This window comes from Ochotona curzoniae, unplaced genomic scaffold (genome assembly GCF_017591425.1).
Source record: "Ochotona curzoniae isolate NIBS_2020 unplaced genomic scaffold, NIBS_Ocur_1.0 contig_2692, whole genome shotgun sequence".
Taxonomy (NCBI): domain Eukaryota; kingdom Metazoa; phylum Chordata; class Mammalia; order Lagomorpha; family Ochotonidae; genus Ochotona; species Ochotona curzoniae.
The window spans coordinates 916,441-939,755 of NW_024465556.1; the positions used below are offsets into that span (position 1 = coordinate 916,441).

A 23,315-nucleotide genomic window follows, 5' to 3' on the forward strand; every position below is an offset into this window, starting at 1 on the left:
ATTCTGCATGGTTCCATTTATGCAACGTTAGAGGAATGGAGAGCAGATTAGGGGTTGTTAGGGGTTCTTTTTGAGACCCATTCAAGGCATTGCATGAGAATAATTTCCTGTGTTATCCTCTAAGAGAGTCATCTAATCATTCAATATTACATGTATGATTGAGTACTATACATGATCTGAAATAGATAAAAATGATTTTTGAAGAAAATATGGATATTCAATTGATTTAATACCATTTAATGAGCACCCTATCCTTATGTACTGATGTGTTGTAGTATGAATTGTATTTTTAACTATGAATTACCATTATCGTATACTTATTAACTGCTTATAATTTATGGAAGTCTCAGGTGAAGGTGTCTTTATTTTGATTGTCAAGTTTTCTTCTGTAGGCAGTCATATAGCAGAATTACACTGTGCTACAGCAAACATGTATAAATTGCTTTCTCCTAGTCTTCTTCACTTTGGAGGTTTTTCTTATTAGTTTCTTATAAATAAGCTTCATACACGTAACTCAGTTCAGAAAAAGCATGGAATACATTTATTTAATGTGTAATTAAAATTAATGTCGAAATTAGTCTTTAATGAAACAAAATAATCACTACCATGTAAACAATTTTTTTGAAATATTTAAGAAATCATCCATCATTTAATACCCTGATGCAGCTAATTTTATTTTTATATGCTTCGGTCCTCATTGTGCTGAAGTGTTTTCTAAAGTTATACAGTTAGTTCATATTTGTGTATGAGTAAAATAATTCTACATTCTTCTTCATGTTTTTACATAGTATTATGAGTAGTTTCCCATATTGCTTCATGATTTTCATTGTGATCATTGCTCCGTATCAATGTGTGTCTATTAAATTGATGCATACTGGTGTTGAGGGCAGCCAGCAGCCTGTGCATCTGCCAGCAGGGCTGGGCAGGGTAGTGTCAGGTCTGTGAGTTCTGGATTATTGCGGATCCACTTGCTTGTAGAATATAGCAGGAAGGGATTACTCTGCCTCAGGAAACTTGGCCAGATTCAGTCTTCCCCCAGAATCCTTTCCCCACCATTTTCTATCAGTCTGGGTGATATTTTCCAAATAGGACAGTACTAAATTTCCTTTTTTAGGTAAAATCTTGGATGGTTTCCTATTACTTTTAGGATGAAGGAATAACATTGATAACATTTATATGCCAAATCTGACTTCTGCTTCCATCTTAGCTTAACTTTACACTGTTTTCATTTGTCAGTTTTTCATGAAATTTTCTAATGTTTCAAAGAAGTAAAAGATTGTTAAGTCAGCATTATGTCATGACAAGCAGTGAAGTATTCATATGATCTTAAACGGTATCAAGAGTGCTGGGGGCATCCTCGCTATTCATTGCTACTTCTTTTCAGAAAGAAACAAATGGACTTGCAAGAAATTTTTAACTGAAAAGTAGATGCATTACATTTAGTGATATTCCTTCATTAAAGCTATGATTTTACTATACATCCGTTGTGCAGCATCAAGACCCCAGACAAAATCAAAGTGGTTCCAATCTGGAATTAATTTGAAGTAACGAAGATTCCTGATTTGGGGAAGTATCCTGGTCACATCCCTGGGTGTGATAAGGATATCATGACCACCAGCCCAAATAGCAGTAGGCACATTCATGGTTGTCAAGTCATATAGTGGGGGATGGCTCTGTAAAAAAGAAATAGAGCACTTGTGAACAAGACCCTCGTAGCAACAACTGAGTTGGGATAAATAGAAAGGCTGCTTACTGAGCATCGGCTATGGTTCTCTCTGTGTTGAGTACCAAGTGAAATGGGGAAGAAGCTTGTATGGCTGCTTGCCTTCACAGAATTTATAAAAGAGGGAACAAGGCATAACAGCTAAACAAACATTTATAGCGTGTGCTAAATTCTATCAAATATTTCCAATAGATAGTGGAAGTAAAAGCAATAAAGAAATTATTCCCAGCTGGTAAATTCATATAAACAGGAGTCATTTGAAATGACTGCGGAGCTACCACTCACTGGGTTTGATTGAGATAGAGTGAGAGCTGCTGTGGGAGCAAGAAGTGTTTGCAGATCATGAATGTGAATGCCAAGCTTCCCATGTAACTTAAAAAAAAACCCAAAAAACAAAAAAGTTAAGGTTCCATAGCAGGATGTGAAGTTGGAGGTAAAGAGTCAAGATCTGAATATCAGGTAAAGGAATTTGGATAACTTTCAGAAGTTTGGGGAATTAGGCAGTGTTGTTTTACCAACAGCCATCTTATATCACCTACTTTGGGCAACGATTAGTAAGATGGTTTTAGGAAGAAGTAGATTGAATGTGAGTCCTAAAATTAAAAAAAAAAACACTAGGAAGTTAATATATGAATGGCTAAATTGAAACTATGGAAATCGCTAAATTCTTTAAAGAAGAAACAGAATTGTGAATAATTCTGGAGGAAGGCCAAAAATTCCAGAGTGATAAATGGAAGAGTGGTGGGATCAAAGGTAGCCATCAACCCAAAGGAAAAGTCAGAAAGCACTGCATGATGGAAGTTAAAGTGAGGCACATGAGTTCCAAGAAGGGAACAGTAGGATGCAACACGTGGAAGTCGACCATTGGATTTGTCAATCAAAAGCCATGCATAATACCAAATAGAGTAGCTATATGGAATGATCAAGACCAAAGCGGTAATTTTTAAGGTTCCAGAATGAGCAGAAGAGAAAAAGTTCTTTTAGATGTTGAAAAGCATTGCTAAAACTAAGGTGACAGAATGATACTTTGATTCAATTGATAGGTTAAAGGAAGTTTCATTCCCGTGTCTTTCATAAGAGGTAGGAGTGCACTTAAGATAATAAAATGATCCAGGAGGAGAGGGAGGTGGGAGGAGATGGGATGAGGAACACGGGAATGGGATAATTTGGAAAATAATAGGAACTTCATTTTCTAATACAGAAAGAAGGAATCCTGAATGAACCATTTCAAAGTAGTTAAGAGAAGCTTAAAATTTTCATTCATGCTACAGTTATTGAGTACATTATGTAGCAGATACACTGCTAAGTGTGAAAGGACTAGTGAAAAAAATGATAAAAGAATTCCCTACTGTAAGGAAGCTGACATAGGTTAATTCTGTTGTACTCAATCATACAGTGGGAACAGAGTTAGTGCTCAAAAATTAAGAAGAGTGCAAATCTCTGAGACAATTTTTTTTAAAGGAATGTGACAAAAGTTGGTTACATACAAATGAATAAAAAGCCCAAAACAAACTAAACAGGATTGGCCAGGAGCAGGATAGCACCAGCTACACTTCAACACGTTCGCATACCTTAGATATTGACACTCTCACATTGCTTAGAGCGTGACTGTGACTCAGAATAACGTATGTGTGTGTTGCTCCATTTTTAAAATGTAAACAACATATAATACGATCAATAAAAATAATGGAAGAAAAATAGAGCTCTTTACAGCTCTGTATTGATCCATCTCCTTCCTCCTTTCTTCCATTCTCTGAAAGTAACCACTTTGGCATTTGCAGATTATTTTCTTTCTGAGCTGTTCTAAACATTTCCAAATATGTGCTTGTATACAGTCAGAGGCAGAAGAAAATCTTTGGAGATAATAGAAAATGTTCTGTATCTGAATTATGGTAAAATTGTGCTAATGAATAATTTTTCAAAATGCATCAAAAACATAAAATTAGTTTTATATGTAAGGCATATCTTAAGTAATTAAAAATAAAGAACAAGTATAGTCTAACTTTTGTTGAATTTGGAGCTAGTAGAAATATTCCTCTAATAATTTAGTTCAGTACTATGAAATTAACCAGTGTGATTGACTGTTTTGATGCTCAGAAACAACTTAGTTGTTCTGTATTTGTACTAGTAGTGCCTTTGAAAAGATTAGTTTGATAAAAAGTTAGGGTAATATATTTATTTCATATTTAGACCTAACCTCTAACTATAAGAACAGAAAAGTGGTGGCAGGGATGAACAAACATATACTACTTAATAAATGTTCACATTTTGATATGTGAAGTTATTTGAAAAAAGATATTGTAAGCCTCATCTCAATGGTTTTGGTTAATATCTTTAAAACTGCCTTTGAAACCTCATTTTTTTTTCAGCTGAGTCAAGAAGTATTTATTTGTTTATTCTGTCAAGATTCTCATGAAACAATTTCCATTTTCATGTAGACATTAAAATTGTGTGAAGAAGTCTATCAGAATATCATTTACTTTTTTTCTAGAGTTATACACAAAATAGCAAAATCATTATATGAAAGAAGTATAATGCTAAAAATTCCAGCTAATACATCAATATGTATGCTAACATATCTAGTTATTTCTAGGCATACTCTTACGCTTCTTTTATTTCTAAAATTCAAATGAGTACAAGTTAAATTAGACGTCTTTTAAAAATCTCTATCTGTGCACATCCAAACCACCAATTTCCAGAAAGGATTCTTAGCATTCTCAAGTAGTTTGATTGTAATTTCTCAAAATCTCCATTCTGGAACCCGTTGAGTAGCTCACCTGATTGTAGTGGTGCATATTCTCAGCTTCACTTCCCCAGTCATAAGCTCTGAATTCATCAGATCTGTAAAGCTGAAATAAATGGTTTATAGGAAAGAAATTGCAACAGTAGGAATCATAACAGCTAACAGCAAATCTAAGAAAAATCCCATATACAGGTGATTTTTATGAAATTATCATTGTGAAAAATGGGGTCCCATTGAAAGGGGACAATGGTCTACCTCGGTTTAGAGGAAAAACAGCAAGATTCATTAGAAAAGTCTAATCCCATATATTTCCTATCAGGGGGAGTCTCCGCTCCCCTGAGACGTCTCAATGTATTTCTTTTCCTCCTGTAGGCCTATTTTACAAAGCTGGATGTAAGATGGGTTCATTTAGCTCACTCATTTGATCTGCACCATGGAGTCCTTTCTCTTAAAATTCAGAGAAATTTAAGCATAAATATGAAAACAATGACACCTTGAAAGCCAGTCACGAAGCTCCTTCCTGTGGGACTGTCAACAGGGCCAATTCTAACTTTGTATGAATAATGAAAATATTGACAAAGACTCCACCTGTTTTATATGCAGAATGTTCTGAACTGAAGATCCAGTGGGAGCATGTGCCATATATACATCCATTCGACTCTAGGAGAAACAAAACCATGTTAAACCAATGGCCACCCAATAAAATAATTGTGTTCTGAAAATGAGTAAACGAATGCTGAGGTTTTTGAGAGCCATGAGGCAGAATAATCTAGATAAATATGTATTTATGCCAGGTGCTACAATGTGAGTAAACCATGGGTTGACTACTGGAAAGGATTGTTTGAGACTAAACCTGCAACAGCTCTGAATCTGTAAGATTTGCTTATTTTGAAGAGGCTACAGCAATAGATAGGCATCAAGGATCAAAGCAAGTATGAGTGGAGGTGGTACATGTGCACTCTCAAAAATCAGTAGGGCAGAAAATCTGAAGGCTCTAAGGTTATTATCAAATTTATAGATTTAGACAAGTTACTTAAAATCTGTGAGTTTCTGGTTTTATTTATCAAAATAACTTACAAAACATCATATTACCAACCTGCTGAACTTTTGCAAAAGTAAATCTATAAGCCAATTCTTTTCAAATTATTCCAATCTTTGAAATAGTGATCATCACTCAATGTCTTGGATTATAATTAACCTAATCCCATAAGAAATCACTAAAAATCTACTTTATGACAAGCAGGCTTTGATCAATGGTTATTCAGAGATCTTAGTCTAACATAATATAGCCTCTAATAGAACAGAAGTGGTCTTGGCTGGTTGAGGACTGGTTTCTTGTAACTGGATTCACTGCAGCAGTCTTGTTGGCTGACCTTTGGAATATAATAGGACAATTTAACAGAACAAGGCTGCAAATGTAACCTCCCCTTTCTAATTGTTAAGTTCTCAATAACAGGAAATATAATTGATGAAACAGGACTGCTACTGCTTCATAGAAAGTGGATTCTACTGACCTTACATCGTGTTGTACATTTTCCAAGTAATGAGTTTTCTTTGAGATCATCATTACCCACAAAGGAAAGCTCATGAAATAAGTGCAATACTTGTATGAGCTTCTCTTCTTTTCCAGAATTTTGTTTTTCCACTAATGTATTCACACACAATATATTTACATTATATATACTAAGTTGTGGCTGACTGTGGACATGTGAGAAACTACCACCTACTCTAGAACATTCGGTTTCTCAACTTTAGCCCAATATAGAAGAATGAAGCATTCTTTTCTAGACTACTATCTTAGTATATTTCTGTTCATAGGAGATATCTGCCTTTAAGGTTTGGAATCCCGTATGAGTTAATATAATATAGTAGACATATCAGTATTAATTAAGGGAAAGTTAGAATTATCAAAAGGCACATTTGTTTATACATACCATATTCATATTTTTTGTATTAGCTCCAGCCCATAAGGATACAAATGTACTACATATCATCCATAGCATTTTATTATTGCAGATTTTAGTAGAAGGAATTTTCCCATTCTTAAATTCTAAAAAGAAACCTTTGGTACCAAAAAGAGCCTGTGAAAATAAATAAATAAATAAATAAATATATATATATTCTCAAGAACCATTCAGACTTTCATATTTTATAACTCATTCAGACTTGGGGGATATATTACTGTTGTATTTGCTGTTTTGATTAAATGAACAACTCATTCAGGAAGTGACTTACATGTCTATCTTCAAACAAGAAAGATCCCCACACATTATTCACATAGATTGTAATGATTCTAAACCTCAAATTTCTTCTCCACAGTGAAGCTCTCTTGTATTGTCTAATCAGTGATTGTCAATGTTTATGTCTCTCTGTTGGCAAGAAAGGTGCAACAATTTCTTCTTGAGGCTAAATATTACATTGATGAGGTAGGAAAAGCATAGTTTCCCATGTTGTCTGTGTGCACATTTGGCTTCCTATTACTGTCCCGGAATAGCTAGATCTCACACTGAAAAGCAGAGAATAAAATAGTAAAGGAAGAGTGTTACAGAGCACCAAGATTAGATAGAATCATCAGGACAGGGTGGTTAAAACTTGTGGGTCTTAAGAAAGGAACTTTGAAGGATGGTGTTGCTGTGCAGGTTAAGAAAGCTTGGGGCAGGGGAAAGCTACAATTGAAGTCTAGGCATGTCCGAGGGCAACTGAATAGGAAACAGCATGTGTTTTAAAGAGGCAGGGATTTTTGCCATAGGAAACCGGTAAGTTAAGAACATTGCTTGCCCTATGGCTCATCTAGGTAGAAAGGGAAATACAAATGAAATAGATGTAGTTACATTTAGATGAGTGTACCTATGAATTTAACAAATTAGCTTATTCATGTGTAGATGACATTCAGAACTTATGACAACACATTTTGATACAGAACTATTAGCCACACAAAAGGGAACCTACGTAATTTCTGCTTACAGTATACAATACATTAAGTCATAGCAAACCAATCATTAGGCCCTAAGGAAATTTTTCCTTGTGTTAGTTCTCAAATTATTATTTTTCCATTCCCGACACTCCACCCTAAACCATGGACTCATCTGCTTGTGTATGAATTATGGTGATACTCTAATTGGTCTTCATTTTGGCCCCAAACCATTTTTCCCAATACCCCTAATTAAAAAGGTAATTGTGGTAAAAATATTTTGGTCTGTAGCCATGACCTTCATAGAGAAATAAAAACAAACAAGAAAAGGTCACCTCTTTAATGGATAAAATTTCAAATTTGTTGTTGAAAAAAAAAAAACGGATCCTTTCTACCTTTGAAAAATCCCAAATGATTTTTTAATGAGTTCTTGGCTCTGAATTCTTAGCTTTAGTACCTTGTGGCAAGCTGTCCCTGAAAGGGGACAGATAAGTTATTACACTTATCTAGTGCCAGTGTCAGCAATGTCAATGATCATAAGAAACTTGAAAAGTATCTTTTCTTGGAGAGGGGGCATTGTGAATTCACCAAATTGTCCAATGATGCTGAAGAAGAGAGTTTGTGAGTAGACCATCTAGTGATCTGAGCTCAGTGAGAAATTCAGACATGTACTTGGCCCTGTTAGTGACCTAGAGTAGTAAATTGTGTATGGGACCTGTGGGTACTATGCACAGACCTTCACACATGAGTACACACACACACACACACACACACACACACACACACACACACACACACAGTCATAGAATGTTTCCTATAGATTCTGTACATTTCTTATTTCCCTTCATAAAAGATTGAAAAAATATTTCAATTTAATGATCCAAAATGCACTGTTTAGGTAAATTTTGGCTAAAAAGAGTAGCCTACCTTGATTATGGAATTTGGAAGCCGAAAAAAACTGGTGAAAATGCTTGTGGGATATTTGAATGAAACCACTGGTCCCAAGGCAAAATTCATTTTGATTCTTTGTGCCAGTTCAGGCATGGTGGAAAAGGCTACAAATCCTGAGAGAATGGGAAAGACAACCTTATAAAAACGAGAAATACTCAAACAATATTTCTACTAACAAAAATGGGGTTCTGTGTAACAGTTTTTGTTCCATTGAAGTGAATCTGGGGAAAAATCTGGAGGTTCTTGTGGGTTATTTTGCCAAGACAACAGCCTTCAAGTCCTTTCTAATTTCTTCATTTTCTCTTGTATTGTCAAACTGTATTTGCACTTCGTTGGAGGAGATGGAGTAGTCGGCAGTGAGCAGGGAAGCAGCAACTCTAGGCAACTTCACTTTGCAAGCAGGCGCTAAATGAAAAAATAGCTTAAATATTTGACTGAAAAAAATTGATAAAATGTTCTGAATTCTGTATTTGAAAATGTGTGGAGATGAATTTGGGGGGTGGTGGCCACACTCATTTGAGAGAGAGAGAGAGCTCTTCTGACATAGAGTGCCTTGGGGCTTGGGTTGTTGAATATCCTGCAAACAGTAGATCCTTCCCCTATATAAAAATTACTATATCTCAAATTCTTACTGAAAAATGCCATGATGACCCAAATGTATTCCAATTCTCTTTTTTTCATTGAGAACAAATACAAGAACAAACCTAAATCACAAGCAATTTTTCATATTCAGATCAAGTCTTTCTCATGTTACAAAGGATCATTAAAAAGTTCACAGAAAATGCATATAATGAAAAAAAAAACCACACATAGCTTTAAATTTTTTTCCACTGAAATAAATATCTTTTAATCACATTTTCACTTGAACTTCTTGAGGTATCTTTGTAAAAAGTCCCTCCAAAAATCAGTTCAGAGTGAGCCTGTTTGAATCTATGTCCTGCCTCTTAGTGCTAGGAGGCTTTGGTCAAGTCACTAATTTGTGTGGGCTTCTGTTTCCTCTGCTATCAGAAGGGGGCAATAGTAGAAGGGTTCGTGTTAAGGATGGCAGAAGATTTTTTTGGTTCCTACACAGAATGAGTACTCAATATCATATATGTGTGGTATAACTGCCTATCAATGGTTTTTGGATTTCCTGTTGGTTCTTAGATACTTTTTTAGTACATGCTTACTGTCTAATCTTCATGGTCTACTCAACCTTTAAACTGCCTATCCATATAAATTACTGATCAACGTTAAGTTTAGTGTTGACAATAGTGATAATAAAATTGTTAAGAATTTTTGATTTGTTGCATTTATAGTGCATTTTTACGTGGCTTACTCCCTTAAAGTTGGAATCTTTGCATTAGTATGAGTCCTTTAGACTTTTATTTGGAATTAGATTTTTTACTTCTTTCCATAAAAATTCTATGTAATTATTAAGTAATTTTTAAAGAAAAGAGGACAATTTTATCAAAAAAACTTTTAAAATTACAGAATAGTATTTATATTTAATTACTTTTCTATAAATATTAAGTCACATGCTAAATAAATAAGTAAACCCAGTTGATTTATTAAAGTAAGCTTTTGTGTAAAATTCATCAACATGTGGCCCTATCTTTCCTGTTTGATGAAATTTAACACTGTCACTTTTTATTTTATTTCAATCCGATTGGGCACTGACCAAAGTAGGGTTGATATATATTCATCATCCTTTGCAGTTTTGTTATGGTATTGGACTTCACTTTTGCAGCTTAGAAGGAAACTAGAAATTTGTCACTTAGGATGGCCTCTTCAGATTCATTTCACTTCTGGAAATTTTCATTGCTATTATTATTGTGCAGCTGTGAGATAAATGTTTGCCCAACAGAGTCTCAGAACTGCAGAATCACAGTCACTTAGCATATCATGGGGCATTTTACATAGCAGTTATTCTATTCCAGTTTACAGGGTGCTAGCAAGACTCTACCAATATTGAACCTTGCAGACATACCTATTGTAGTGCCAAGTGAATGTCCAATGAAATGCAGCTTCTGTTGACCAGTTTTATTTACAATGAAGTCTATTGTACTTGGGAGATCATATTTGGCCATTTCATCAAAACTGCAAAAATAAAAGAAAGACTTATAAATAAATATCTCTAAGTAGAAAACTCTAAACTTGCTCACTTTTTTACATGCAGAATTTTACATTACCTACACATTCGGTGTGTATTTTATTATTTATTCAATTAGGTGAATGTTAGAATAGCTTTTTCTTAATTTTCATAGCTTGTTTCTAATAACAGGAACTATTTCAAGACTTGTGGATACCACCAGAAGTTCAGCCTCCTTCTTTTCCCTTTTCATTGCTTGCCTTCCTTTCCCCTTCTTTTTCCTATTTAATTTGCATGGCTGGACTACTAATTCCCCAGTGGGATTTCGTGACTCTTAGGATAATATAATATAATATAATATAATATAATATAATATAATATAATATAATATAATATAATATAATATAATTAGATACTGTTTACAATCATGATCCTACCTGTGCTGTTACTTTTCATGTTACTTAAATGCTCAGAGCCCAAGTTTCTTACTTGAGAAATGACAGGGTAGTGCCTGCTCTACAGAGTTGCATTTGAGTTGATAATGTCAAAGAATGAGTTTGGTTCCTAGTAGACATTTAATAATGTGTTGATTTGTTTTGGGTTTCCATTGATATAAATACATATTCAACATATCCCCTCATTCCATACTGCCATTTCAGTTATATTTTAAAATGAGAAACTAAAAGGCCTGTAAAATAGTGGGTCAAGTCAAGTACCCATGAGCTACAGTTGTTTTTATTAAAGGACATGTGAAGCAATCTCTGAATTGGTACTTCTAAAATCAGAGACTTGCTGTAATGGCTGCAGGGGTGTGGAACGCCCAGCTGTTGGATCCTGTAAGTCCTGTAGAATCATTTGATCTGGCCTTGCCAAGGCAACAGCAGGTAGAACTTAAAATGCAATAAATATGTTTCAGGGTAATTTTTAAAGTTTAATAGATCTATTTTCATTATTTTAATTTAATTTAAATAAAAACATAATCTCAGGTTCATCATACTCCTTTTTCAAGGTTGCAGAATGAAATTTATTATCTTTTTGTTGTTTTTTATTAGTATAAACGGAATGAATTTTATGCATTCTATAGTTTCAAGAAGCTAATCTCACTTCTCTCACCCTTCTCTTCTCCCCCAAATCCCAGTCTCTCCTTCTCCTCTCTTCAACAGTTTTTGCTAAGAAAAAATTTTAATCCAGTCTATATTTGCAGACTTAATTCACTATAAATAATAACTTTGAACAAATTTGAAAAATACAATTCCACAGGCATATAAATAAGGGCTCAAAATAACAATCATATTCCTAAATCAACATTTCATTTCTATATGTTGTATTTTGTAGTCTATCTTAACTATCACATATTAGAGAAAATATATGAAATTTGTGTTTTTGAGACTGACTTATTTCACCAGACATAATGGCTTCCAATTGCATCCCTTTTGTTAAAAAAGACAGGATTTCACTGAAGATGATGATTTTGATTGTTGTTGTTATCCAATGTTGTTATCCAAATAGATTTTAGCAGTAAAAATGTTCTCCCCACCCCTGCAATTAAGGAATGTCCAAACTACCAGGAAAAACCAGTGACACAAATATTTACTGACCTTGACCCTTCTCTAGAGCTTTGATCCTAACAAATTTTTCTATCTCTTATCTGCTCTGAATATGTCAGTGAGTGCTGGATATTTCATTGCAATAATAAGCAGGTTTGCAAACCAATGGTTTAAGTCCCACGAATGAAGACTATTGCAGGCATCGGCCTATTCTCTGGTGCCAGCAGAAAAAAATGCCCTTTGAAAGAAGTTATCTCCATATCAAGAGGTTCTTCTTCCTTGCTTTTAGCCATGCTTCAAAAAACTCATATTAGAGTTTTCTTAGAAATAATATTCTGTACAACCGCAATCATAGTTTCTCTAAATACATAGTGCTGCTACGCATCAGCTTTGCAATACTGATTGGCCCTGCAAGAGATAAAATTTCTGGAAGTATTTACTAGAAGGATGGTAAGCTTCCTGAGGTGAGGCTTTGGGAATGTCACTGAATGCGCAGAACCTAGCTCAAGTATAGAGTGCATTGATAAATATTGGTTGAAGAAGATGTGTGAATTGGACACAGGGGTTTCCTGAATATTGCTTTGGGACATACCTATGTAGTATTACAGGTTCTTGTTGTGGCCTGATGGATAAAGTCACCACCTATTTGGGTGCCACTTTCAGTCCAGACTGAAAAGCTTCACTTCCAATCAATACTCCTTGCTAACATACCTGGGAAAGCAGCAGAGGAGAGCCCAGATGCTTGGGCCCCTGCACCCATGTGGCAGATCAGGAAGAAAAATGGTGAGAATCTGTAAAAATTAAAGCTGTTTTCTGTTTCTCTCCTTGGAGATGCTAGTAGAAATGCCGAGGAACTCCATATCACTCCATATACATTGTAATAATACCAGACACACTATTTTATTTATTTAAAGAAATTGTCCCAACCTTCATCTTATTTGTACTTATGTCAGTTTACCTAAAGGCCCAAAATGCCTCTTCATTGGCTGAGAGTGTCTTGTGTTTTCTTGACCAAGTGTTCCCCCGACTGTTTCCCATCCATACATCATAGCCTGCATCTGCTAGAAGGAATCCAAGGCTGCCATTGGCAAAATTCTCCAGCCAATAGGTGTTATCTGCAAACAGGGCATGCTGCAGGTACACAACTGGCCGGGGATCTGAAGCAGATGAATGGGGGAAAGAGACAATTTATGATAAATTGACTATGCCTGAAACATTATAGACCCCTACCCAGAACAAAAAGCCAAACAATATCCAATTTTCCTCTTGTTAACTTCCGTTTCTTGACTACATACTTTGGCACTAAGCAGATAGATTTTTATGCATTAACTTATTTGATTCTTAGAATTACTTTAAAATGCAGTTTTTAATAGAAGTAAAATTAAAAATAAATAAATAAATAAAATTAAATGCCGCATTTGTTTCAAAGAGCCTCATTTGATGGATGTGAAAACCAGACCTTACAATAACTAAGTAACCTTTCTAGGAGTCATCAGCTGGCGAAGCTCAGAGCAGCAATGAAAACTCAGCCCTGTCTTAAGCCAAAGCACATGCTTGTAACGTCCCCGTTCCCTGTCATGCATAGACAGTCACTGACTTAAGATGGTTTCACAAGAGATTTTCTGACTTCACCATGAGGTGAAATAGAGGTGCATTTGGTTGAAACAACACTTCCAATTTTGTATTTGCTAAGATCCTTTCCCACAATGCTAGACAGTGATAGTGGTCACAATGCCTGTTTATGAGAGCCTGAGAGTAAACAATAGACACTGTGTATTATGTTCCTAAGCCATGATGTTCAGTAGGTTAGGTAAGAGGTATTCTAACTATATTGGTATAATGGTTTATCAGGACATAAACCCCATTGGAGATCAAGGTGTGTTTGTGTACTGGCCATGGCCTACAAGAATGCAATATGTGTTGAAGGAGTCCTATTAGTTTTCCAGCAAAAAAGAGGAGGTGAATGCTAATGGGAACAACAGAGGCAAATGAATGAGGGAAAGAGACAACTTATGATAAATGGACTACACCTGAAACATTACTGAAACCTACCCAGAACAAAAAGCCAAACTATATTCATTTTTCCTCCTTTGTTTCTCTTCAAGCCTTGGCTCACCCGAGAGCATTTGAAAACTTCAGGAACCAGCTTATTGTCCCTCACCAGCTCCCAAATTTGGGAGGTGAGAGTATTCAGGCAAGTGGGAAGAACCAAGCTGATGATTCAGAAAGGTGCCCTAAATTAACAGCTAATAGCATAGGTTCTGGAGCCAGGTTGTTGAGCTTACATTCTGGTTCTGTCACTTGTATGTGTGTGACTTGGAGTCTGTTACGAGCTGTCATGATTGAATTTCATCATCTGTGAAATTGAGTCTTAGTGTTATCCATGTCATAGCACTGCTGGGAGCATTGGCTGACTTATAGTATTTAGAACTGCACCTTGTGGTGCAGTGGGTTAAGCTGCTGCTTGTGACACCTTGATCCCATGTCAGAGTACAAGTTCCAGTGCTGCCTTTTCTGCTTCCAATCCAGCTTTCAGATAATGCCCCTAGGAAGAGAGTGAAAAGTGGCCCAAGAACTTGGACCCTTGCCATCCTATGAGGAGACCATGATTGAATTCCTTCCGGTCACTATTTTTTTACCTCATCTTGGCCAACTGCAAATGTTGCAGACATCTGGGAGTTAATCAGTAGATAAAAGATCTGTCTCTCTCTCCACCCTCTCTCTCTGCCTTTGTTATTCTGCCTTTCAAGTAAATTTTTTAGAAATTGGTTTTAGTCCCAAATCTTTCTAAAATTGCCTTTCCAATAAAAATAAATAGATCCTCTTTTAAAAAAGAAATTCTTGGGCCCGGCGCGGTGGCGCAGTGGTTAAGCTTCGTGGTAAGCAATTGCTGTAAGTAATACCTCATTGAGCCTCGGTAGCTACTCTGCTAACTCTTATTTTTCCCTCTTCAGAGGCTGTGCCAAGAGTAGAATTCCCTGCTTTTGCATAGCTTTCCCTGTGTTCTAGGATTCAAGCCATGTTCAAACTAAGATCTTTCATTCTACAAACTGTGTCTTAAAGTGTATGTGAATGTCAAAGTTTTCATTCAGAAAAGCCATTGTCATTTCATATGCTTTTCCAACTAGAGGAGGGAAGCTTGATTTTAGAGAGAAGGTAGCTCATTGTCAACCTGATCCATCCCTGAAAATCTTTCAGCAGTAAGGAAATCCACTTTCCTGGAACACATAGAGTCAGTTATGAGATACCAATGTCGGCTGCACCCTGGCATTTACATTCTAGAAAGAAAGCCCACTTGTTTTTAGCAAGATCAGTCTTGCCTGTTGTATTTTTAGATTTTTTGTCTAGAAGGAAAAGAATAAGATTCCCTCTTAAATTTGTTAAATTAATCCAAATCTGATAAATCCGCCTTATTTTGTTAATACCGTCACTTTCTGGATAAGTAGGCAGCACTAAGTTTGAATGGTATACTCTCCTCCTTCCGAAGAAGGGCGTATCCGTACCTGTGCTCCCATGCTGACTTCTCCCGTGGGGAATTCTATTGATGCAGAGTATGTATCCGTCCTTGGTGGTGACATCATACTCCTCGCTGGGGTAGCCATTGTAGGTGATGATCTCACTCTGCCCAGTGGAAATAGAGGCACCAGTTGTACTTCACTGAAGGTTTGCACCGAGAGCCAGCACACAGCATCTGGTGTGTGCTAAGCAGAAGGAATTATTATGTGGAATCTCTAGCCCAAGGCAACTAAAATTGTTTTACAAAATGCCTTGATAAAAAGTAAATGGGACTTGAGAAAATATCTACTACCGGCAAATACTCGAGTCGTTCTTTGTGATACAGCTACTTTCTCAAGTCAGTTTTTTAAAATATATTCTTGTTGCTTTAAAGGTAATACAATTATAGTTCTAGACAATTGGAAGGCAGTCATCTATCATCCTAATGGCTTCATATTCTTAATATAAATTTAAAAGAGGAAGTGATGCTGTCAGTTAATTCTGCTTGCATTACTACATGTGTTTGTTATTCAACCAAAAGAGCAGATCTGCCTAGCTTGATTCTTACAGATGTAGTAAGTACCATTTTGCCTACTCTTTTATCTGACATGTTCTGCTGTCCAAAAGAGTCTTGATAATCTCACCACACCTTACTCCTGCTTCATTTGATGTTCTTTAGAATGTCTCATGACTTACAGTATTCATCCACACTTCAGGATTTACTTCATTTTCCAAATCAAAAAATCCATCAGCATTTAAAGTTCCACAAATCAAACAAGTTGTTGTTAAAAACAGCCACATCGTGAAAATGCCTGGCATAAAACATTTCATATTCACAGATTAATTTTTCATTCCTGTTGACTAATGAAATGAAAATAGCACCCTAATATTTGTACAACTCTCTGGGAAAACAGATAATACTATAAGGGGATAAATACAGTGAACAAATCGGAGTACGATTCATCTATGTTTGCACATAGAATTTACCTTGACAAAATCAAATTCTGAAAATCAAACGAATTTAATCTAACATGCAAGCTTGTTTTGGTCTCATTTTACTTGAAGTTTTCAATTATTTCGAGTATTTATTCACATAGGAGTTAGCGGAAATTGCCTAAACATTCAGAGGGCAAGTTGCTGTATCATATATCCATCCATCCCAGGAGCCCTCAAAGCAAAGAGTAACATACAGGTGACGCCTCCCTTAAAAAATAAATAAGCAGATAGGTATAATAATTTCATTAAATTTCCAGTGATGTGATCACTGGTCATGGACACTGTGGGTCAAATTTTGTCAATTTCAGTTTGCAATCCCCCATCCTTGCTGTGGTTCAAAATCTTGTCTCCTTAGGGGCTGGTCACCACCATAACTGTGTAAGTCTCTTTTGATGTGAATTTTGCAGTCAATCTGACTGAAGTTGAAGTGCAGCCTCACCAAGGAGAGGATCTTTAGCTTCAGGCTAGCTACTTATGAAATTTGTTTCTTAGGGTTTTCTTGTTAGTAAAATCATGCTAATACTTTGACTTGCTCATAAGGACACAGTGTGAATTAAGTGACAGAAAAGGTAGACACATTCAATGTATTTTAAGTTCCTAAATACTTTCACACTGTTTCTTAGTCTAAAAATAAATCAGAATAATATCAGAGAGTCTTTACTTAAACAAAGTAACATGGGGCTTATAAAAATACAGAATTCACTTTTGAAGCTAAGTAGCTTTCCATGTACTTACTATACAGTTGAAGGTGGCTGTATACCTGTGTAGATGTATTGCAGTTTAATTTAAAAGTAATAATTGAATCTATTCAATTCTTACTTTATGTTAAGCACTAGTCTAAATACTTCATATATGTTATTTAAACCTCAAAGAATAATACCAGTGTTGTGGCATAGCAAGTAAAACTGCCACTTGCAGTGCCAGCATCCCATATGGGCATTGGTTTAAAGACCCAGCTGTTTCACCTCCAGTAATTGTTTCCCTGCTAATGAGCATGGAAAAGCAGCAGAGGATGGCACAACTCCTTAAGCTCTTCATCCTTGTGGGAGACCTGGAAGAAACTCAGGCCTCTAGGCTTCAGATTGGCTCAGTTCCAGCCAATCTGAGTAAATGGAGAGAGTAAACTAGCCATTTGAAACAGATTCTCTCTCTCTCTCTCTTTCTGCTTTCCCCTCACTCTCTGCCTCTCTCCTTCCCCCCTTTCAATACCTCTGACTTTCAAACAGATAAATTATTTTTTTAAAGAAATAGCTCCATGAGCAATTTATACTCTTATTACCCTCATTCTATCAATGAAAACAGCAAGAGCTTAGAGAGATTTAAAACCTATCCACGGTCATAGAACCATCAAAAGACAGTTCCTGTATGAACAGGCAGGCAGTCCCACTTCAGAGTCCTGGCACCTGACTGCCATGCCCAGCCTGCCTCCCAGTTGTGATAAATGTCCATCTTACCCAGAAAGCTGAACTTCCCTTGCTCCTGAGGACTTCTGATTGACGAGGAACTTCTGAACTTTTGCTTTTGGCATCAGGCTAAAGAGTGAGAGATGGCTGTAGTGACAGTTACAAACTAGAGAGCTGAGAAACAGGAAGCTGGTGGAAATGAGGAAATTGTGGCCCGTGACACATCCAAGGCGTCTCCCTGACACAACAAATGCTATAATGCACCCGCAGTTACCAGTTGACTGAATCATTCAGTTTCCATTTAGTCTATGAGTACTGCAAGACGCTTCAGTGACATTTTCAAACCAATGTATCAGGCAGAGAAGTGAAAAGCATTCTGGATCCTAATGACAGAATCAGAAATAAGAGAATCTCCCTTCCCAACCTCACAGCAAAGCTAGGAGAATTAAATGAACAATGTATGTGAAAGTACCCATGTCAATCGTGTAGGGTGTAGGCATGTGTGTTTTTGTAACTCCACTGAGAAAATGATGTAATCCTGACTCTCAGCTAAAGCCAGAGGGAGTTTACAAATTGCATTGTGGTAGAGCACTGGTTCACATGCCAGAAGGGTTAAACCTGCTGTCTACCTAGGCTGCAACCATGTAGCGATTGCCTTAAACAATGTAGGAATGGGAGCCTGAAGAGATAATGATGGAAATTCTGTTCTAAACTTCACATGACATACTGATAAAGGAGGCACACGCACTTCAGTTTTCTACCTCTCTTTATATGCCCACGTAGTCTGCATCCTACCTGGATTTCTTCCATCTATCACATGAAGAACTGGAAAAACTAATTTGGTATCGACTACCGTATCAGAGTTTCAGTCTTTTAGTTTGGAGGTATTCTCAAATCATTTTAGAATGAAAGATAAATGCATTTGTCCAAATCTTAGAATCAGTCAAGGGGGAAACTTCATGTCAGTTAAGGGTGGAATGAAAGGAAGCAATGTGCTTACAGATACAGAGAAAATCCACATGTACTCCATAGTGTGCGATGAAAGACTTACTCATCTTTGTTCTGACAGTAGGGTAGCATGGCTGTGTGGACTTGCTTGGGATCACTCATGGCTTGTAACCTTGAAGCCAACCCTTTCTAACAAAACTTGAATGGACTTCTCACAGAAATTATGTTTCTATGAAGCATAATTTATTCTTCTTTGATTTCATAGAAATGGAATGCATGTAGTTCAACTTCTTGGGTCTTTATAGATTCTAGATTAGCCCATACCTCCAAAAATTTATATGCCATTCAATTATTATGCTCCTTTATCTGCCTTGAGGGTTAGCTCAATAATCTGAAGAATTTTTCTAATACTTCTGCTTTGTATAGAAATAAATCTGTATTAAACTATAGGTAGTCAAACTCTCCCACAAACTCTCTTTATAGAAATTTGCCATTATACTTAAGTATTCAGTACATAATAAATGTTGTATAGTGTTAAACATAACAGTAGTATTTATGTAATGTGTAACTGTCAAATAAATATACATGAATTTCAAACCTTCTTGAGTTGGACCACAAATATTGCTTTTATTTCATTTTCATGAACTTTGTAAATATCTATACATGATAGTATGCATTATTGTTATGTATGGTAATGGTTATGCTAAAATTAATAGGAGATAATTGGAACTTCTTCCTTGACCTAGTGAAAAACCAAATGATAGATCGTACTTTCTGGAAACTCAAAATTTTCCTATAAAATGATGATGTTAAAATGAGAAAAAGATCTTGGGAAAAATGAAAATTATGGAAAAATTTTTTAAAAGGACTGTGATATTTATGGTCTTTCTTTTTTAAATATAAGAGGCAGAAAGGGAAAAAGAGAGAGATATTCTATCCTCTTGTTCATGTCCCAAACGACCACAACGGCAGGATTGGTCCAGGACCAATAGCTGGGAGCCGTTAGCTCAAAGGCTGGCAGAAACTCAGTTACTTGGACTTTACGGTTGTTTCTCAGAGTTCACACTAGCAGAAAGCTGGAATCAGAGCAAGAACTTGGAATTCAATGCATATACTCTGGTGTGAGATGCAGGATTAAGTGCCTGCTTTGTAACATAATTTAATCCTAGAATCTTAATACAGCCTGAGCAAATGATTTAATGGTAACTTCCCTTTCAGTTATGAAGATGGCTGAACGAACATATATGTTTGAATAAAAGTATTGTCTATGTGAGTGGTTCTCCAATGTTCTAATTCAAAATGCATTTGTTATTTTAATATGCTAAACTGATTTATTATTTTTCTCAACTTCTGACTATGCTCTAAAGAGCAAATAATTTTTCCTCTGAAAGCAAGCCAAAGTTGAAAAGATTAGCTTGTAACCAACAAAATGAAAAATTATAAAAAACTTTTGTAAAAAGTAACTATTTGATGTCTCACACATTTGAGACAAATTTTATCCCAGATTAAAAAATTTAATATGGTCAGAATCCAAAATTTGTCCCTTACTAGAAAATATATCTAATCCATTTTGCGTCTCAAGATTCAAATAGGGATCAATAGAATGAGTGTGTATATATAAATATTTATGTATGTATATATATATTCCTAAAATGATTAATTAGCATACTTTGGCTTGAGGAGAACTTTAAATCACATGCTAAAATTTTAACTTTTTATTCATAAAGCAAGTTAGCACTGTTCATGTTCGTGTCAATATCCGTAATACCACAGCCATGTAATAAAGCAGTGTGACTGTGAAGAAAAGGCAGAAAAAGAAATGACAAGTAGTTTTGGAGATCATAAACATCCAAGATTTTAAAGGTCCTGAATCTTTCTAGTAGGCTAATAAAATGCAGAACCATCTCAATCCAACATGATCAAAGCATAGATGACTTAGATTTGAAGAAAAGTTGCCGTCCAAAGTTCTGGCAGCTGTCCTTGGTGACACCCATGTTCTGGAATGGCAGGGTCAAGACTGTTTTTGGCAAAGGTCAAAGCTTTGTGCAGAGGCAGAGGAAGGCCTGTAGCATTGAATAGAAGGAAAGTTACGCCATCTGTGTCTCTAAGCAGGTTCACCTGCTTGGTGCTTGCTTAATATTAAGAATTTGTAAATGACATTTTCCTGTAGCTCATTTTGTATTGAGTACTTTGCAGGGAGTTTATTCAACTAAAAGCTGTCTTTTTAAAATGTATAGTACATTTAACCAGGAGTTCAAGTTTATCTTATTTTAGATAGTTTTGATCTGTTCTTTTATGTCTACATAAGTTGTGATTGGAATGTGCACATTTCAGTGGCTGCTTTGTTATATAATCCTTATTTCCTCTTATTACCTAATAATCTATTTTTTAAACTGCAGTTCGATAATCTTCAAGTCTCATCGACAATCTTGAAAGTTGTCAAGTGATGTCAGCGTCAGAGCGGTTTAAGTTCATTCCTCACTAGTGACCATTACCACTGAAACTTTGCTGAGTGAGTCAGTGAATATGTGAATCAAGTTAGAATCACAGAGAATACAGCTTAAATGCTGGGTAATATTTGTAGTATTATGATTTAAAACTAAAATGAATTATTAATTCCTTATTGAGCACGTACTACATGTTAGGTGTTCCATTTGCTGTAATACCATCCAGTTAGTCTGGAACATCTTCTGTATGTCTTTACTCTCAATGGTGTTTTAAAGGAAATTGTTCTCAACATTTCCTACTGAGTCCAACAGAAAATAGGGCAGTTTAGTTTTTGACTAAATTGAATTGGATACACCATTATCTATAGATTGTTTGCTATGTTAATAAAATTGAAACTCATATCTTGATACTAGCTTTCTCCTATTAAGATTTACATCCTTGCATCTGCTGACCAACGCGACACAATCTGATAACTTTCACACAGCTCGATGTTCTTTTATTCCTCCAGGTACTTAAATATCTTGGTGATTCTAATATGTATTATTTATTTGAGAGGCAGATACAATGAGAGAGAGAGAGAGAAAAGGGGGAGAAAATATGTGTATGTTTTCCCATTTACTGATTCTTTTCCAAATGTTTGCAATACCAGGATTGGGCCTGGAAGGTAGGAACACAGCCCCGGCCTTCCAGGTACAATGAGGAATCCAGGTGCTTGAGCCATTGCCACTGCCTCCTCGGGTCTGTGCAGGTGGGCAGCCAGAGCCAAGAGTCAGAGCTGAACCCAGACACTTTGACATGAGACACAGGTAACCGAAAGCATCCCTACCATTAAGCCATTCCCATCCTGAGAAATCGGATAAATACAGAATTATTCACATTTTTCTGCTAATAAAACATTTTCTGTTTTATTCTTATCTCTGTATCAGCACTATCTAGCAGAAGTACAATGTGAACTACACATAAAAATGAAATTGGCTGATAGCTACATTAAAATGTTATAACAAAATAGGTACATTTTAATCATGTATTTTGGCTTAAATCCCGCCTGTCTCTTCAGGGTTTGCTTTTTTCTTTTTGCTTTTTGTGATGCAGTTCCATAGGTGCAGGGATCGCCCTTCCGCCACCTTCCCCTCCGATTCTACCTCCCAACGTCTTCTACATCATTACAGTAGTTTACTTCTTCATTCAATCAACAAGTTAAATGGTATAATTTTACCATGTAATCAGCATTATTGTCAGCAATACTTTCTGTTCTGTTTTCATCCTCATTTTTCTTTTTTTGGAAAGTCAGATAAACAGACTGGAGGAAAGACAGGGAGGAAGATCTTCCATCCAATGATTCACTCCCCAGTTGGCCACAACAGTTGCAGCTGAGCTCATCTGAAGCCAGGATCTTCTTCCAGGTTTCCCATGAGGCTGCAGGATCCCAAGGCTTTGGGCCATCTTTGACTGCTTTCCCAGGCTTCAAACAGGGAGCTGGATGGGAAGTGGAGCCTGCCAGGACATGAACTGATGCCCATCTGGGATGCTGGTGCATGCAAGATGAGGACTTTAGCTGCTAGGCTACTGCACTGGGCCCCATCCTAAATTTTTGGAACCTGGTGTCTGTAGTACATTGTGTGCCCATCTCAGTTAGAGCTGGCTGCATTGAAAGTGCTTGAGAGCCAGATCTGGGTGCTGGTGGGTGTGGGTGACAGTGCAACATTATCTATCAGTGCTGCGTCATTTAATTTTCTTTTTTTTTTTAAACCAGATTCTTATTTTTCAATATAGTACTCATGCTAAGTCTATAGCATGCATGACATATTTGACCTGAATTGAATATCTGGCAGATTTCCTACTGTCTGAATAAACAAGCATGTCATTTTGGGTGCTTGGTTTTTGTTCCTCAACTGAGAGTTGAGGCTTATTTGAGTCCAGAATAAGAAACCATTTGTATCAATAGTTACTGGCAGTGTTTTATCAAAAACACAACATGCACTAATGTTTTTAATGATAGTGTGTCTAGAAACAGAGCTTATTGGTAACGTGGCAGATAAAAGGTGAAAGTATTACTTAACATGTTTTTTTTTTGAAGAC

General features: G+C 36.2%; 1 protein-coding gene across 1 annotated transcript; it reads right to left on the minus strand.

Moving 5' to 3' along the window:
• Window positions 1-514: 514 nt before the first annotated feature.
• On the minus strand, window positions 515-16,288 carry LIPN (lipase family member N). The gene is made up of 9 exons (XM_040975757.1): window positions 16,138-16,288; window positions 15,450-15,567; window positions 12,905-13,103; window positions 10,298-10,407; window positions 8,305-8,441; window positions 6,401-6,547; window positions 5,055-5,126; window positions 4,501-4,572; window positions 515-1,673 (listed from the first exon to the last, which is right to left on the minus strand). Exons 1-9 carry the CDS (start codon window positions 16,270-16,272, stop codon window positions 1,440-1,442), a joined length of 1,224 nt encoding a protein of 407 aa, XP_040831691.1. The 5' UTR covers window positions 16,273-16,288; the 3' UTR covers window positions 515-1,439.
• Window positions 16,289-23,315: the final 7,027 nt, after the last annotated feature.

Excerpts from the sequence above, each read along its gene's own strand:
- LIPN (XM_040975757.1), bottom strand. The coding sequence starts at position 16,272 with ATGAAATGTTTTATGCCAGGCATTTTCACGATGTGGCTGTTTTTAACA. Across the intron at positions 8,442-10,297 it reads TTCACTTGGCACTACAATAG|GATTTGTAGCCTTTTCCACC; the intron begins GTATGTCTGCAA and ends CCATTCTCTCAG. Across the intron at positions 6,548-8,304 it reads TTCCAAATTCCATAATCAAG|GCTCTTTTTGGTACCAAAGG; the intron begins GTAGGCTACTCT and ends TTATTTTCACAG.